The 16,721-nt window shown below is 50.8% G+C and overlaps 1 protein-coding gene across 1 annotated transcript in view; it reads left to right on the top strand.

Annotated features, from left to right (window-relative positions):
• The first annotated feature begins 8,979 nt into the window (after positions 1-8,979).
• MMP17 (matrix metallopeptidase 17) overlaps positions 8,980-16,721 on the top strand; it is a 250,682-nt gene continuing 242,940 nt past the window's right edge. The window contains exon 1 of the mRNA XM_060249363.1: positions 8,980-9,084. Coding sequence (XP_060105346.1) covers positions 8,998-9,084 — 87 coding nt within the window. The 5' untranslated portion in view covers positions 8,980-8,997. The remainder of the gene's footprint in view (positions 9,085-16,721) is intronic.

Genomic DNA, 16,721 nt, shown 5'->3' with positions numbered 1-16,721 from the left:
GCTTGAAATACAGGAAGATGCCCTATATTGTATCTGAGAAAACAGTCAGCTGAGCCACCACATACACAATTGGTCAATCTCGGGATCCCTAATCTCTGGCGGGGGGCAATGCATCATGGGTTTTGAAGTCTTCAGGCTGTGTGACCTAAGCCTTGTGCTTGAAATACATGAAGCTGGCTTATATGGTACCCTGACCCTTGGTCCGTCAAAGTCAGTATTGTCTATCTCAGATTGGCAGTGGCCTACCAGGGTCTCAGGATGAGGTCTTTCACCCACTGCCTGATCTTTTTAACTGGAGATGCCGGGAATTGAACCTGGGACCTTCTGCATACCAAACAGATGCTCTACCACTGAGCCACAGCCCCTCCCCCTGGTGCATTTTCAGGAGAAATGCCTTGCATCTCAGAATATCATTAGACTTTCAGTAATTGATCTGCCTTCTTGACAAGCCACAAAATGACTTGCTACGGGCTAACAGCTAGCAATGGGGAAACTGTAGGGGAATGATACATCATCTCTTAGGCAAAAAGCCATTCAGTGCCATGTATATGCAGATGGCTCTGGACTGGGGAGAACAGAGATATCAGCTCATAGCTAAAGAGTCACACCTGTGAAACCAGAGTTTCAGTGGCCAAAGAGAGCCAGTTTGATGTAGTGGTTAGGAGCCCTGGTTAACCATCAAACAAAATCTGGACTGTGGGAGCTGTTTAAGCAGAACATTAAGAGGCACGCATCAAAACTGAGATGTCTGGATCGTGGGGGGTGGGATTTCTGGTTTGAATGGTTGCCAGTGTTTTGGCCACCCCACTTCTCCAGGATAGCACTTACCCAGCGGTGGCCAAACTTGCTAAACTTAAGAGCCACATAGAATAAATGTCAGATGTTTGAGAGCTGCGAGACATGAACATCAGATGTTTGAGAGCCACATGACAGGAAGGATGGAGAGATAGATAGATAGATAGATAGATAGATAGATAGATAGATAGATAGATAGATAGATAGATAGATAGATAGATAGATAGATAGATAGACAGACAGACAGACAGACAGACAGACAGACAGACAGACAGACAGACAGACAGACAGTCGAAAAGGAAGCAACTTTAACTGCATTCTCCAAGCTGTCAACTCGCTTGGCTTGGAGAAATGATTTACAAAGGGAAATGCCTTCTCCAAGCTGGCTGATGGGGTAATGGGGGTTTCAAGAGCCACACAATATGTGTGAAAGAGCCACATGTAGCTCCTGAGCCGCAGTCCAGCCACCCCTGCCCTAGTTGGTTTCTTTTGGAGGATTGTGCATTGGAAACTTAAGGCATTCCTATAAGGCAGCCGGTCCATAACCTCCCCACATCAGATCCTCAGAAAGAGAGGTTTTTTGCCTCTCCTGGTGCTTCCGACATGTCCAGCAGAGTCTGTTTGATTCTCTTCCAGCATTTAAACTTCCTTTTCATGTTGACACAAATCTGCTCCCTTCCCTCTTCCAGACACTGACGGGCCTTGTAAACAAAGCCTTTTCTTGACACTCACGGCTCATCAAAAAGATATCTACAGTTGTTAAGACACACATTACCCTTCATTTTGTCATCTAGGATAAACTGATCCCCAGTAATCACAGGCCAAACCAGCATTATAAAGCTCTTGGATCAATCATTTTTCATGCAACAGGACCGATTGTGCAGGATTGTTGAGACACTGAATTGTTGCTCTGAGCTTCTTCTTTTTTAAAAGGAAAGGCAGTCTGCAAATAGTAACCAATAATGTTATTTTTGTGCCTTTCTACCCAAAACCATAGTTTCACGAAATCTCATATGGGCAGGTGCTGCCAAAAACAAGGACATGTCTGCACAGCTTTAAGATCACAAAACCTATGGTGCAGAGCAATTATTATTAGCAGTAGAATGTTACTGTCAAGTTACAATTGAATGATTGCAACCCGTGGGGTTTTCAAGACAAGAGACTAACAGAAGTGGTTGCTGTTGCCTGCCTCTGCATAGTGACCCTGGTTTCCCCTAGTGGTCTCCTATCCAAGTACTAACCAGGGCTGACCCTGCTTAACTTCCAAAAGATTAGGCTGTCCTGCAGGGCTGGATCTAAGGGGGGGGGGACTTGCCCCAGGCACCAACTGAGGGGGGTGCCAAATTGGGTATGGAGTCCATTGTATTCTATGGAACCATAAGATAGAATGGCCCACAAGTGGGCATCATTTTTTTTAATTTTGCCACCCTCAAAAAACATGTAGATCTGGTCCTGCTGTCCTGGGCTATCCATGGGAATCAATCCTGGGGAATCAAACCCAGTTCTCCCAGATAAGAGTCCGCGCACTTAACCACTACACCAAACTGGCTCCCCCTTTTGCATGGAGAGCGGGAGCTTTCACCCATGGCATGCCCCCCCTGCAGTTGGAGAGGTCTGCAGTGCAAACTAGAACCCAACATTGAGGCTGTATTCCTGTGCAAGTTTCCATTGTTGTTACTGAACTTAGTAGGTACTATTATACACATTATATTGAGCTACTTATACATGAGCATGTATAAGGACTGGGCTGTAAGATACTCAGCCCTAAAGACTACAGATTCCATGTTGCATTGCCCCATGTGAAAACAGCCCTTGGCGATAATGGGGAAAAATCCAAATTAATATGTAAAACAGAAACTGTTATCCTAGGCAAGCTTCCACTGCAGTAAGCATTATTGAACTTAGCAAGTACTTTAGTTTTGGTTTTGTGATTTGTTTTTACAATGTTTTGTTTTAACTGTTAGCTGCCTTGGTGGCCCAGGCTGAGCAGAGAGGCAGCATGCAAATTTTGTAAAGAAACAAACAAATTAACCTTCTCAAAACTGACTGACTCAGCAGATCTGCCCCAGTAAATGGAGCAGAAAACAGAACTCATTTTGAAAGTTTTATAAATTGCTTTTTCTTTCTTTCTTTCTTTCTTTCTTTCTTTCTTTCTTTCTTTCTTTCTTTCTTTCTTTCTTTCTTTCTTTCTTTCTTTCTTTCTTTCTTTCTTTCTTTCTTTCTTTCTTTCCCTTCCTTCCTTCTTTCATTTCCTTCCTTCCTTCCTTCCCCTCCTCTTCTCTAGGAGCTTAACGGAAATCATCTTTTCTCAGAAGTAAGAAGCTCTAGTCTGTTGATTGGATGATTGCTCAGTTATTATCATGGTTTAATTAACTTCTCCGATATGACGGCTGAATTTAATTAACTTCTCTTATCCAGACCATAATGGATAGAAAGGTAGCACCGACGATAAGGCAGAATTGGAGCATCTTCTACCTGATGAGCTGGTTTTCTGCTTGGCAGTGGAAAGCGCCATCAAGTCTCAGCCAGTTTCGGGTGACCCCAGAGGGTTTTCAAGGCAAGGGCTGTTCAGAGGTGGCTTCCCATTGCCCGCCTCTGCGTAGCAATCCTGGGCTTCCTTAGTGGTCTCCCATCCAAGTGCTAACCAGGGCCAGTCCTGATTAGGTTCCCCGTTCTGTCGAGATTGGGCTAGGTTGGGTTGCCAACCTTCAGGTGGGGCCTGGAGACCTCCCATGATTATGACCAATCTCCAGACAACAGAAATCAGTTCCCCTGGAGAAAATGACTGCTTTGGAGGATGGTCTCTGTAGCACTGTACCTTGCTGAGGTCCTCTCCTTCCCAAACCTCACCCTCCCTAGGCTCCAGCCCCCAAAAATCTCCAGGCATTTCCCAACCCAGAGTTGGCAATCCTAGCCAACCAGGTCAGGACAGTTTTCTGCTTCTGGGGGACCAAGAAGAAGAAGAAGAAGAAGAAGAAGAAGAAGATGATGATGATGATGATGATGATGATGATGATGATGATGATGATGATGATATTGGATTTATATCCCACCCTATGCCCTGAATCTCAGAGTGGTCACAATTTCCTTTACCTTCCCCCCCCCCCCACAACATCCCACCCCTCACAACAGACACCCTGTGAGGTAGATGAGGCTGAGAGAGCTCTCCCAGAAGCTGCCCTTTCAAGGACAACCTCTGTGAGAGCTATGGCCGACTCAAGGCTATTCCAGCAGCTGCAAGTGGAGGAGTGGGGAATCAAACCCAGTTCTCCCAGATAAGAGTCCGCACACTTAAGCACTACACCAAACTGGCTCCCCCTTTTGCATGGAGAGGGGGAGCTTTCACCCATGGCATGCCCCCCCTGCAGTTGGAGAGGTCTGCTTTCTTCACTTCTTCTGGACTCTACCACCCCTTTCCATTGCATGAGCAACCTGCATGTTCGTTCACAAGGTAGCCATGTATTCTGCACTGTATTTCAGTGCTCTTGGAGCCCTAGCCTTTGGTGGGCACCTAAGGAGATTCCCAAGCCATGTATATCAATTTCCTCTCCTCTTGACTCTTAATACAACCCTGCTGAACTCGCTTCTGATTGATGTAGAGACCAGGGGTGCCCAAACTTGCTTAATGTAAGAGCCACACAGAATAAACTTCAGATGTTTGAGAGCCACAAGACATGAATGTCAGATGTTTGAGAGCCACAAGACAGATGTTTGAGGGAGGAGAGGGAGGAAGGAAGGAAGGAAAATAGATTGGGGGAGGAGAGGTGGAAAGAAAGCAACTTTAACTTTAAATGCATTCTCCAAGCCACCGGCTGGCTTAGCTTGGAGAAGGGATTTAAAGAGACAAATGCCTTCTCCAAGCTGGACAACTGGCGAGGGGAGGATTCGAAAGCCACATAATATGTGTGGAAGAGCCACATGGGGCTCCCGAACCGCAGTTTGGCTACCCCTGGACTAGCACCTCAGTAGGGTCCGATTTAGGTCAATACTAATGCTTTCAGCACAGTCCAAGAACGGTCCCCTTCCGTTGCTTAACTTGACCAGACCTGAACACTCAAGAAGTTGTGAAGGTGAAATAGGAGATTAAAGCGTCAGTTTTCTTCCAGACCATTCCCCACAACGTAAGCTTTTAATTTAACGCCAAACGACAGTAACCAATATAAGCAAATTGTTTACTTATCACTCAAGTCACGTGTGGCAGTTGAAGAGTTAAGGGCGTGATAGCTGCACGGGGGGGGGGGGGCTCTGTGGTGCCCCCCTTCCCTTGGTGCCCCAAGCGCCTGCTTATTTTGTTTGATGGTTAACCAGGGGTCACTTTCTAGAAAAAATAGGTGGTGGAGCTCATCCAGGGATTGCTATGCAGCTGCACATACTATTCAACGGACAAGGAGGTGGAACTTTCAGAAAGGTTCAGGAGCTGTGCTCCTGTGAGCTCCCACTGAATCTGAGGACTGACTGGGACCTGGGAGGCAGGTTCGGATCCTCCCAGTGCTAGAGAAGCTTCCTGGGTAATCCTTAGGGCAGTCCAGGGGTGGAATTCTAGCAGGAGCTCCTTTGCATATTAGGCCACTCCCCCCCTGATGTAGCCAATCCTCCAAGAGCTTACAGTAGGCCCTGTACTAAGAGCCCTGTAAGGAATTCTAGCAGGACCTCCTTTGCATATTAGGCCACTCCCCCCTGATGTAGCCAATCCTCCAAGAGCTTACAGTAGGCCCTGTACTAAGAGCCCTGTAAGGAATTCTAGCAGGAGCTCCTTTGCATATTAGGCCACTCCCCCCTGATGTAGCCAATCCTCCAAGAGCTTACAGTAGGCCCTGTACTAAGAGCCTTGTAAGCTCTTGGAGGATGGCTCCATCAGGGTGTGTGGCCTAATATGCAAAGGAGCTCCTGCTAGAATTCCACCCCTGGGGCAGTCCCATTCTCTTCGCCTGAGCCTACCCAACAGGGTTGGGTGGAGGCTAAAAGGAAGGAGAAGACAATGGGGCCCAATGGGGCAGCGGGATGAAAATGCACCAGGTAATAAAACAGAAATGTTGCAACAGACGCTGCTTCTTGTCCTGAGGTGTCATTGACACGGGGGTGGAGCCCGGTGCGTTATGGTCACCCAGGGCTGGAAGTCGGGAGATCAGGGATGTCAGTCTGTGACTCATTCGGTAAAGCATAAGGTGCAAGCGTCAGGTCTTGCCATTGCCATGATCTCAAATAACAGAACATCAGCCTTAGACCTTGGAGAGCTGCAGGCAAGACAGAGGGGGTTAATGGGTTGCCAGCCCCCAGGTACAGCCTGGAGATCTCCCAGGATTACAGGTGATATCCAGACAACACACATCAGTTCCCCTTGGTGGCTTTGTCAGGCCCCTGTCCAAACCACACCCTCCCTAGGCTTCACCCCCAAATTTTCAGGACCTCTCTGACTTGTACAAAGCAGGAGTCAAGTGTGCCTTTAAGACCAACTAAGTTTTATTCAGAATGGAAGCTCTCTTGTGCTAAAAACACACTTCTTCAGAATCAGACGAGAGGATCCGGTATAGTCCCCTCGTCTGAAGAAGTGTGTTTTTAGCACACAAAAGTTTCCGTTCTGAATAAAACTTAAGGTAAAGATAGTCCCCTGTGCAAGCACCAGTCATTTTCGACTCTGGGGTGACGTTTTCACAACCTTTTCACAGCAGACTTTTTACGGGGTGGTTTGCCATTGCCTTCCCCAGTCCTCTACACTTTCCCCCCAGCAAGCTGGGTACTCATTTTACCGACCTTGGAAGGATGGGAGGCTGAGTCAACCTGGAGCCGGCTACCTGAACCAGCTTCTGCTGGGATCGAACTCAGGTCGTGAGCAGAGGGCTCCGACTGCAGTACTGCAGCTTTAACACTCTGCGCCATGGGGCTCTTGTGAATAAAACTGAGTTGGTCTTAAAGGTGCTACTTGACTCCTGCTTCGTTCAGCTGCTTCAGACCAACACGGCTGCCCACTTGGGTCGATCTCTGACTTGTAGCTGGCATCTCTAGAGCCCAAATAATATCAACCAAAATGAGCAGACTTCAACGGCCAGTGCCGTGAACCCTCTCCTGGTGGGGCTAAAGGAGTTAGTATAGCTAGGGAATTGCTCCCCTGACTGCTTTCAAGCCTAGAGAATGCACCTCCTCGAGAGCAGGGCTGCCAGATCTGGGTTGGGCAATACTTGGCAGTTTCTGGGGCGGAGCCTGGGAAGGGGGGTGTTGAGGACAGGAGAAGAAGAAGAAGAATTGCAGATTTATACCCCGCCCTTCTCTCTGAATCAGACTCAGAGCGGCTTACAAACTCCTATATCTTCTTCCCTCACAACTGACACCCTGTGAGGTGGGTGGGGCTGAGAGAGCTCTCACAGCAGCTGCCCTTTCAAGGACTACTCTGCCAGAGCTATGGTTGACCCAAGGCCATTCTGGCAGCTGCAAGTGGAGGAGTGGGGAATCAAACCTGTTTCTCGCAGATAAGAGTCCGCGCACTTAACCACTACACCAAACTGGCTCTCTGAATACAATACCATCGAGCAGGGGTGGCCAACGGTAGCTCTCCAGATTTTTTTTTGCCTACAACTCCTATCAGCCCCAGCCAGCATGGCCAATGGCTGGGGCTGATGGGAGTTGTAGGCAAAAAAACATCTGGAGAGCTACCATTGGCCACCCCTGCCATACTCAGCTGAATACAACACCAAGAGTCCACTTTCCACAGCAGCCAGCTGTAGCAATTAGGGTTGCCAACCTCCAGGTCTCTTGAGATGACAATTTATCGCCATCCATCCAGACAGGGCTTTTTTCGTAGCAGGGCCTCCTTTGCATATTAGGCCACACACCCCTGATGTAGCCAATCCCCCTGAGGCTTACAGTAGGCCCCGTACTAAGAGCCCTGTGAGCTCTTGCAGAATGGGCTACATCAGGGGTGCGTGGCCTAACATGCAAAGGAGGCCCTGCATCTAGAGGAGTTAGCCGGGTCAGTCTGTTGCTGGAAAATAATAGAGTCCAGCAGCACCTTTAAGACTAACCATTTTCATTGTCGCACAATCTTTTGAGAAACACAGTGCTCTGCACCTGCCGAAGCGAGCTGTGTCTCTCAAGAGCTTCTGCGGCAATAATATTGGCTAGTCTCGAAGGTGCTATTGGACTTTTTACAGACTTCTTATCTCCAAGCGACAGATCAGTGTCCCCCCGGCGAAAACGGTTGCTTCGGAGGATGGGCGTTATACCACGTTAAGTCCGCCCCGCCCCCGCCCCGTCCCCAAACCCTGCCCTTCCCAGCCTCCGCCTCCAAATCTCCAGGCATATCCCCAAACCGGGAGCTGGCAAGCCGACCGTAGCACGGCAATCGGTTGTCATAGCCGGAGATCACCAGGCCAAACCAGGAGGTTGGCAGCCAGAGGAGGCCGCGACAGCGCGGCTTGGCAGGACCGATTGCCCTGTCTCGGTGCCGTCGTGGCCCCCTTCTTCTTGCGACGGCTCGGCAAACCTAGCGCCCCTCTCCTGCAGCGCAGGGCCCGAGACCCCCGAGGGGAGGGCAGGCGAGGGGACTCGGGCCGCCTTCGGCGCTCCAGGGCTCTCTCCCAGGGCGCCCGCCTTTTCCTCTGGCCCCGCCTTGGCTCCTCCCGCTCCTCTCCTCTCCGCCTCGCTGGAAGGACTTGCCGGGCTGGAGCCGCGCGGCGGTCAGAGGCGGCGGAGGCTGCTGCTGGCGCTGGATCGTCCAGGCAGCGGCGGCTGCGGGGCTTGGGATTTGGTGCCGAGCGAGGGCGCTGCGCCCAGGGCGCAATTGGAGCGGCCCTCTCCAAAGGCGCACGTCGAGGGCGCGCCCGGCCGAAGTTGGAGCGGCTGGTTCTGAATTGTTGGAGGGGGGGGGGCGTCTTTCAGACCTCGGAGCTGCTTTTTTTCTGGAGGAGGGGCTGGGGGGGGTCTTCTGGGAGGGGGGGCCGCCCGACGATGTGAGGCTCGCCCGCTGGATGCCCCAGGTTTGGAGAAGCCGGGAAGGCTGCGGGGACGCCGCCGGAGGAGGAGGTGGTGGTGAAGCTCGGATGTCGCCCTCCTCGACCGCGATCGCCGGAGCCGGGCGCCCCTCGGAGGCTCAGCGGCTGCAGGAGGAGGAGGCGGCGCAGCGGCGGCAGCAGGATTAAAGGGGGAGGGATGCGCTGGAGCGGGGCCCCGCGGCCGACGATTTCCCCTCCTTCGCCTTCTCTCCGGGCGATGTTTCTCGTGCTCGCCTTCTGCTGGGCTTCCAGGCAGACCGTGGCAGCGCCCGTGCCCGCCGCCGAAGAGATGACGCTGGGAGTTGTAAGTCCCGCTTCGCTTCGCTTGGCTTCCCTTCCTCCCCTCTCCTCTCCTCTCCTTTTGGGGGGGAGGGAGGGCAAAGGCGAGGTGGGGAGGGGAGGGGAGGGGGGCGCAGCCGAAGAAAGAGGGCGATTCATCCCCTCGCGTCCTCCCTCCCTCCCCCTCTCGCCGGGCTTCCTTTCTTCTCCTGCTTGCTTGCGGAAGGGGGGGGGGGGAGTAGATGCCCCCTGCAGATGGGGCTAGCCCCCCACCCCACCCCCGCACTGTCATCGCTGTTAGGTTGGCACAAGGGTTTTTCTTGGAGGGGGGGTCACGCGGTGAAGCAGGGGCCCCTCCCCTATCCTGGCATGGATTTTGGGGGGGGGGGGGCGTCGCGGAACGCTTTGGGGAACGGGGTGGCCGCGGGAGGAGGAACAGGTTGCTCCCGGACACCGCTTGCTGGTGGCAGGAGGAGAGGGGGGGGCAGGAGGCATCGCGGTGGCTAGAGGTGCCCCCCCTTCCCGCTAGGGACCTCAACTTTCTCCTGGCGTTCGACCCCCCCTTGGGGTGCCCTGCTGGGGTGTGTGTTGTGGGGGGGAAGGTCGAGAGTCCATCTTGAGCCCCCGGCCGATCCGCAAGCCCGTGAAAGGGAAACGGCTTTGGAAACCTGCGGAGTGTTCCCAACGGCGGAATGGCGTGTGCCCCCTTCTTCCTGACCGGGCGAGTTTCCCTCGCTGGGTTTCTTTTTGCCTCCTCCTTTGTAAAGCAATCCGGGGTTCTGGTTCCGGCTTGGGGGGAAATGGCGCCGGGGTTCCGAAAACAAGCCCCCCCCCCTCCGCTGATGTCGCCGAGGAGGAGAAAGAGCCCTCGACGGACGGAATAGGAAAGGCGAATGTGGAGAAGGACCCTGCGGGCAAGATGGCTGGAGAGAAGCCGCCGGGACTGGCCACCGCAAAAGGGGGCTCCGCTCCATCCACGCTTGGGCAGATGTTGCCAGCTTTTCCCCCACCTCCTGTGCAAAGAGAGCCAGCTATGTAGCACTGGCCGGAGGGTGGCTGTTGGCAGAGACCTGGCCACCCATGTCCCCTCTAAGTTGGAGAGTCTTGTGAGCAAAGATTCTACTTTGGCAGCTACTGGCAGGGAAGTGGGGAGCTGCTGCATCAATGAGTGTGCTCTGGGGTCATCCTTCCTGAGCCAAGACAAAAATGTGTGAGCTGGAGGCTCAGGATCTGCGAGCTAGCTCAGGCTAACTCAGCTTAGAGGGAACGCTGCAGGCGACCCCTCCTGGAGAGAAAGAGAGGAGGGCAGCTTCTCTCTCTCTCTGGGTCCTAGACGGTCAACTTCTGCATCCTCAAAAGCTGCCTTGTTTGCCAGGGGCGTCCAAGGGATGTTGGCTTTTTCCTGGGTGGCCGTGCTCTGTGATGGAACCGCTGGGGCCGGGCGGTTGAGAAAGCTCTCCTGGTTGTGGAATGAAAAACCCAAACATGTTGAAACGCTGCATGGTGTCTCAACTTTTGGAAACAAGGAGAGATGCCTCTCAGGTGGAGTTTCTATCACACCTGAGGAGCTGTGGTGAGCTTGAGCAGGACCGATTTGAGGTTCTTGGCCACCCGTTGTCTTCCCCTGCTCTGAAAGCAAGAAAAGTTGATGCGTGGGTGAACTGCTACCTGGGGAGAAGGAGATTTTGGGGAAGGGGAGAAGCCCCAAGGTTTTAAGAAGGAGGAGAGACCAGCAATGGGAAAACTAACTGATCTCTGACTGATAATGATTATCCTTCTCATAAGTCCTTCTGAGCGTGATTGGCTGGTAGAATTCACCGCTGGCGAATATGTTGATGGTCATCTGTGTAAACAGGGCTTTTATGGTAGGAAAAGCCCAGCAGGAACTAATTTGCATAGCAGGACACACCCCCTGACATCAACCATTGTTTCACACAGGGCTTTTTGGTAGGAAAAGCCCAGCAGGAACTTATTTGCATAATAGGCCACACCCGCTGGCACCAAGCCAGCCGGAACTGTGTTCCTGTGTGTTCTTGCTAAAAAAAAGGGCTTGTGTGTAAGGGATTAGACAATGTCATGGAGGAAAATTCTATGGACGTACCTTCTGAATACCAGTGCTGGGGAGGGCAGTGTCCTCTTTGCGGGTTTTCTGGGGTCCTCCAGGAGGCTACTGTGTGCTACAGGTCTTGATGGGCCATTGCTAAGATCCAGTAGTACCTCATGTTCTGTTAGCTTCTCTATCATGTCACCGCTAGGGAATAGGACAGCGATCCTTGGGGATACACTGTGGAACTTGAGGATCTCTGGCTTCCTTTTTAGGAGGATATGATTCCTCTTGGAGAGTGAGAAATCCTTGGTTGAGTTACTAGGCAAACCCATGCTTTGGAGAGGAAGGGTGATAACTGGAAGACACAGCCCGTGTGTGGTATGAAGCTGGCCCCATGTTCGGTTCCTGGCACCTTTGGCTTAAAAGGATTTGATGTGGCTGAACCGGCAGAGGCTTCTGTCAGAGACCCAGAAAGGTTGCTGCTAGAGTTCCCAACCTTTCCAGGAATGGCAACTGATCTGTAGATCGGTTCTCTTGGAGAACATGGCTGCTTCGGTAGGCGGACTCTGTGCATTAGACTCTGCTGAAGTTCCCACCCCTCCCTCCTAAAGCTTCACCTCCAAATCTCCAGGAATTTCCCAACCTGAAGATGGCAAGCCTAGTTACCAGTGCAGTTGGCTGGATAGGTTTGTTTTCCAGCTCCATATAAGGAAGCGTGGCTGGTTCGGTTCGGTTTTGTACAAGGCACAGCAGCGTTGGCATCTGCTGTTTCCTTGTGTGGGAGGAATCTCGCTGGAGCTAGGTTGGATTCCTTCAGTGTTTGATGGTGTGGTTCTCCCTGAACTGGTGCTAGAGGGAAGTGAGACAAGAGGAGGTTTCTATCGATCGTATTGCACTCCACTCAACAAGCAGTCGCAAAAGACTCATCTAGCTGAAAGTTCTCCGATGTAGCCCTCGCTGGATTGAATGGGAGAAGAGTTCCTATTCGCTTCTGTGCTGCATGTGATGGTGAATTTGCTATTGGAAGGGTGGCTTATGGTAGAAGAAGAAGAAGAGAAGAGATTGTATGTATATCCCGCCCTTCACTATCCAAAAGAGTCTCAGAATGGCTTACAATCTCCTTTCCCTTCCCCTCCCCATAACAGATCCCCTGTGAGGTAGATGAGGCCGAGAGAGCTCTGACAGAAACTGCTCTTGAGAGGAACAGCTCTGAGAGAACTTGTGGCTGACCCAAGGTCACATCAGCAGGTGCATGTGGAAGGGTGGGGAATCAAAACTGGTTTTCCCAGATAAGAGTCTGTGCACTTAACCACTACACAAAACTGGCTCTCCATTTTCTTAAAGCATGACAGTTAGAGCAGTTCCTCAGTGGAACAGGCTTCCTCAGGAGGTGGTGGGCTCTCCTTCCTTGGAGTTTTTTAAATACAGGCTAGATGGCCATCTGACAGCAATGAAGATCCTGTGAATTTAGGGGGAGGGGTTTGTGAGTTTCCTGCATTGTGCAGGGGGTTGGACTAGATGACCCTGGGGGGTCCCTTCCAGCTCTATGATTCTATGTCTTTTCCAAGCTGAAGATCCCAGGATCAATCTCCAGGAAAAGAATATGTTTGAGACCCTGGAGAGCTGTGACCAATTTGAGTAGACAACACTGCTCCTTGGTGAGCCAGCAGTCCGATTTGGTAAGAGCAACTTCGCGCATTAAGGGAAGGGCCGCGGCTCCAGGTACATGTTGCACTTGCATTGGAACCGTGGTTTCCTAGGAAGCAACATCAAAGGGTGCCCTGACCTGGATGACCCAGGCTAACCCCGTCTTGTCAGATGCGGGAAGCTAAGCAGGATCAGGCCTGGTTTGTATTTGAATGGGAGACCACCAAGGAAGCCCAGGGTGGCTATCGACGTTCCTCCTAAGCTGCAGAGTCTTGTGAGCAAAAATTACGAGCTACCGGTATTAAAGCTGTGAGCTACTGCATAAATTGTGTTCTGGGGTCATCCTTCCTGAGCGAAGGCTAAAATGTGTGAGCTGGAGGCTAAAAATCTGCGAGCTAGCTCACGCTCACTCCACTTCGAGGGAAGACTGGCTGCTGTGCAGAGGCAGGTCGTGAAAAATTACAGACCTTCCCAATTCTAGTCTTAACATTCTCATTACTGCACCACACTGGCTCTGTCTGTCCCGATAGAAATTAAAGGCCCATTCTCTTAGCCTCGCCCACCTCAAAGGGTTGCTGTGAAGATCATACGAAGAAAAGAAGAAGACTGCAGATTTATACCTCGCCCTTCTCTCTGAATCAGAGGCTCAGAGTGGCTTACAATCTCCTATATCTTCTCCCCCCACAACAGACACCCTGTGAGGTGGGTGGGGCTGAGAGAGCTCTCCCAAAAACTGCCCTTTCAAGGACAACTCCTGCGAGAGCTATGGCCGACCCAAGGCTGTTCCAGCAGCTGCAAGTGGAGGAGTGGGGAATCAAACCTGGTTCTCCCAGATAAGAGTCCGCACTCTTAACCACTACACAAAACCAGGGGTGCCATCCTTGGGATGGGAAAAAAAGAAGCACCTGTATGATGTTTGTCTGGTCCCTGGGGTGTCTTCTGGGGCTTACATCAACCTTGATGTCAAGATCTCTTGCCATGAAAAACCCTGTGGGGACCGTCATAAGTCGTTGTCAACTCGATGGGGCTTTCCACCACTGCCAAAGAAGATAATGCAGCCACAGCCACTTCTCAGGGTGGTTGTAAAGATTGTGGAATCCCTTGGAGTAGTGTATAAACGCTCGCTTTCGTTATCAGAGCTGCAGGCCATAGTGCTAAAAGTCTGGTTACCAAGCAACTCTTTTACGCTACAAATGGGATGGAGCATTTGTTGTTATTATTATTTTTTCCTTCCCTTCCCCGTTTTCCTTGAGAAATGAACCAGCAAACGCATTAGTGGGCACAAGAAACTGCACAGGCATTTGAAAGACGTTCTCCTCCAAAATGATGGAATGGCAACACACGGCGATTGGGATGTTCCCACACTGCATCCTCAAGTCTGTCTTTGTTCAGTTATCCTCTAGAGTTGAGCGGGGCAGCTCTGCTTGTCAGTTGCGATTGGTCCAAACAATCAGGGATCCTACAGCAATTCTGAAGGACTAACTAGCTCCCGTGTAATGCTGGAGATAATGTGTTTGCGTTCCTCTACATGCAGCAAAGCTGTAAAAGGAAGGCATTGGGAGGGGCAATGTTGACTGGTGCTGGGGAGGGAGGATAACTTGTCTCCCCCTGCAAAATTTCATCCATCGGAAAGAGATCTTGACATCAAGGTTGATGGAAGCCCCAGGGACCAGACAAACATAAGACAAGTTATCTTTTTTCCCATACCATGGATGGCACCCCTGGTTCTCTTTTCCTCATATGATCTTCACAGCAACCCTTTGAGGTGGGCGAGGCTAAGAGAATGGGCCTTCGATCCATATCGGGTCAGACAGAGCCAGTGTGGTGCAGTAATGAGAACGTTAAGGCTAGAATTTGGAAGAGCTGCGTTTGAATTCCCACTCTGTTCTGGAAGCTGGCTGAGTAACCTTGGGCCAGTCCTGATCTCGGCCTAACCTACTTCACAGGGTTGTTGTGAGGATAAAACGGAGGAGAGGAGAACCATGGAAACGGCTTTGGGTCCCCATCGGAGAGAAAGTACAGCAAAGCAAATAAACAGATAAAATGTCTTTTTTTCCCAAGTTTATTCAGACTTCCGACAATAGGGTTGCCAGCTCCGAGTTGGGAAACCTGGAAATTTTGGAATGGAGCCTGGGGAGGGCAGAGTTTGGGGAGGGAAGGGGCTATAATGCCATACAGTCCATCTTCCAAAGCAGCCATTTTCTCCAGGTGAGCTGATACCAGTCACCCGGAGATCAGTTGTAATCCCAGGAGGTCTCCCGCCACCACCTGGAGTTTGCCATCCCTATCTGGGAATCTAAACATGGATCCCTAGTGTCATGTGTGATCTGATGGCTGTTGTGACACAAGCTGTTGTGGGCCAGGATCTACTCCATCAAGTGTGTGGGATTCCTGCACTGCATATTGTAGTCTCGGTTTCCTGGAAGCGCTGGCTTTTAAGGAGACACAAGACACCCTGCTGTTTGAATTTATCATCCAGCGATTTCCTCCTTCGGGCTCAGTCGAAACATGCATGTGTGTCTTTTTTTGCTGTTATTGTCTGTGTTGCAAGCAAAGAGAGAGATCTGTGGCACCTCTGCTTTTAGTTGTACCCCTTTTTAACATTTCACAGTATGCATTTTAAAGTCTGTTAGTGGATCCCATCTTCCTGAGTACAGTTACTTGTGTTTAAATCCCGTCGATTTCTGCATAAACAAGTGTGTTTTGAACCGCTGCAATTCCCCTCGGTGCTGTTTAATCCCTTTTCTTCTGTGCGAGTGATCCTGTTTTCCACGACATGCTTCTGGTACAGGGTCAATGATAACCCTTGATTGGGATTCAGTCAGCAGTGGATTATTGATCAATCAATCGAGATTAATCGATCCTCTGTGGGTGGCAGTGTTTGAATGGCTCTAAGTGAAAATTTCTGCCGCTGTTTTATCAACAAGATTATCCGAGGCTCGCATACAGAAATATTCTTCTGCATGTTAAGCGAGGAAGAAACCCATAAATGCTTAAACCGAATTTGGCCCACAGTTCCAGTGGAGAGTATACATCACTTGCTTGCAGTTTCTTGCTTGTGACAGTCCGTCATTGGGAAGATGCGAACGTCTATGGATGTTGTTAACTGCCCTTTAAAGGAACCGTTTGTGAACTCTGTGCTCTCTCTCTCTTTTTTAAATAAATCAGTGGTGTGAATTTTTTCACTGGGCATAGGCAGTCCATGACTCATCTAGAAGTCAACTGTGTTAGAGCTAATTCAGTTCTGCAGGCACACACGTGGGCCAGTCTTCTCAGGGAAAGGGCTGTACCATAATGATCAGAAAATAGGCTTCCCATTTTGGAGTTCCACCCCCATCATGAGAAGATGTTGCTTTGTATGGCCTTCATGTTAATGGGTCAACTTTCCATGTAAAAGAAAATGTGGAAGTCTTCTACCATGTGCCTTCTGAGGTGGTATAGTCCTTTCAAGGGCAGCTTCTGGGGGAGCTCTCTCAGCCCCACCCATGTCACAGGGTGTCTGTAGTGGGGGAGGAAGGTAAAGGAGGTTGTGAGCTGCTTTGAGACTCTGAGATTCAGAGTGGAGGGTGGGATATAAATCCAATATCCTTCTCCTCCTCTTCTTTCTCCTCTTCCTTTTCTTCATCCTCCTCTTCTTCCTCATCTTCAGCTGAGAGTGGTATGCATGGGTCTCTTCCTCCTCCTTTTTATCCTCTCAGCAAACTGGCATAGTAGTCTATGATAGAGTGTTGGACTAGGATCCTGGGGGAGTGGGTTTCCCATCCTCACTGCTCCCGTGACCTTGAAAGAGCAGCTTCTGGGAGAGCTCCCTCTGTTGTGGGGGAAGAAGATAAAGGAGACTGTAAGCCGCTCTGAGGCGCCGATTCAGAGAGAAGGGCAGGGTATAAATCTACAGTCTTCTTCTTCTTCTTTCTGGGTGACCTTGGGCCTCTCCTAGTCTCTCAGTCCAGCAGGGTTGCTGTTATGAG

Source organism: Heteronotia binoei, chromosome 11 (genome assembly GCF_032191835.1).
Source record: "Heteronotia binoei isolate CCM8104 ecotype False Entrance Well chromosome 11, APGP_CSIRO_Hbin_v1, whole genome shotgun sequence".
In the NCBI taxonomy this organism is placed as follows: domain Eukaryota; kingdom Metazoa; phylum Chordata; class Lepidosauria; order Squamata; family Gekkonidae; genus Heteronotia; species Heteronotia binoei.
Note: the sequence above shows the minus strand (reverse complement) of the source record. Positions and strands in the feature narration are given on the sequence as shown.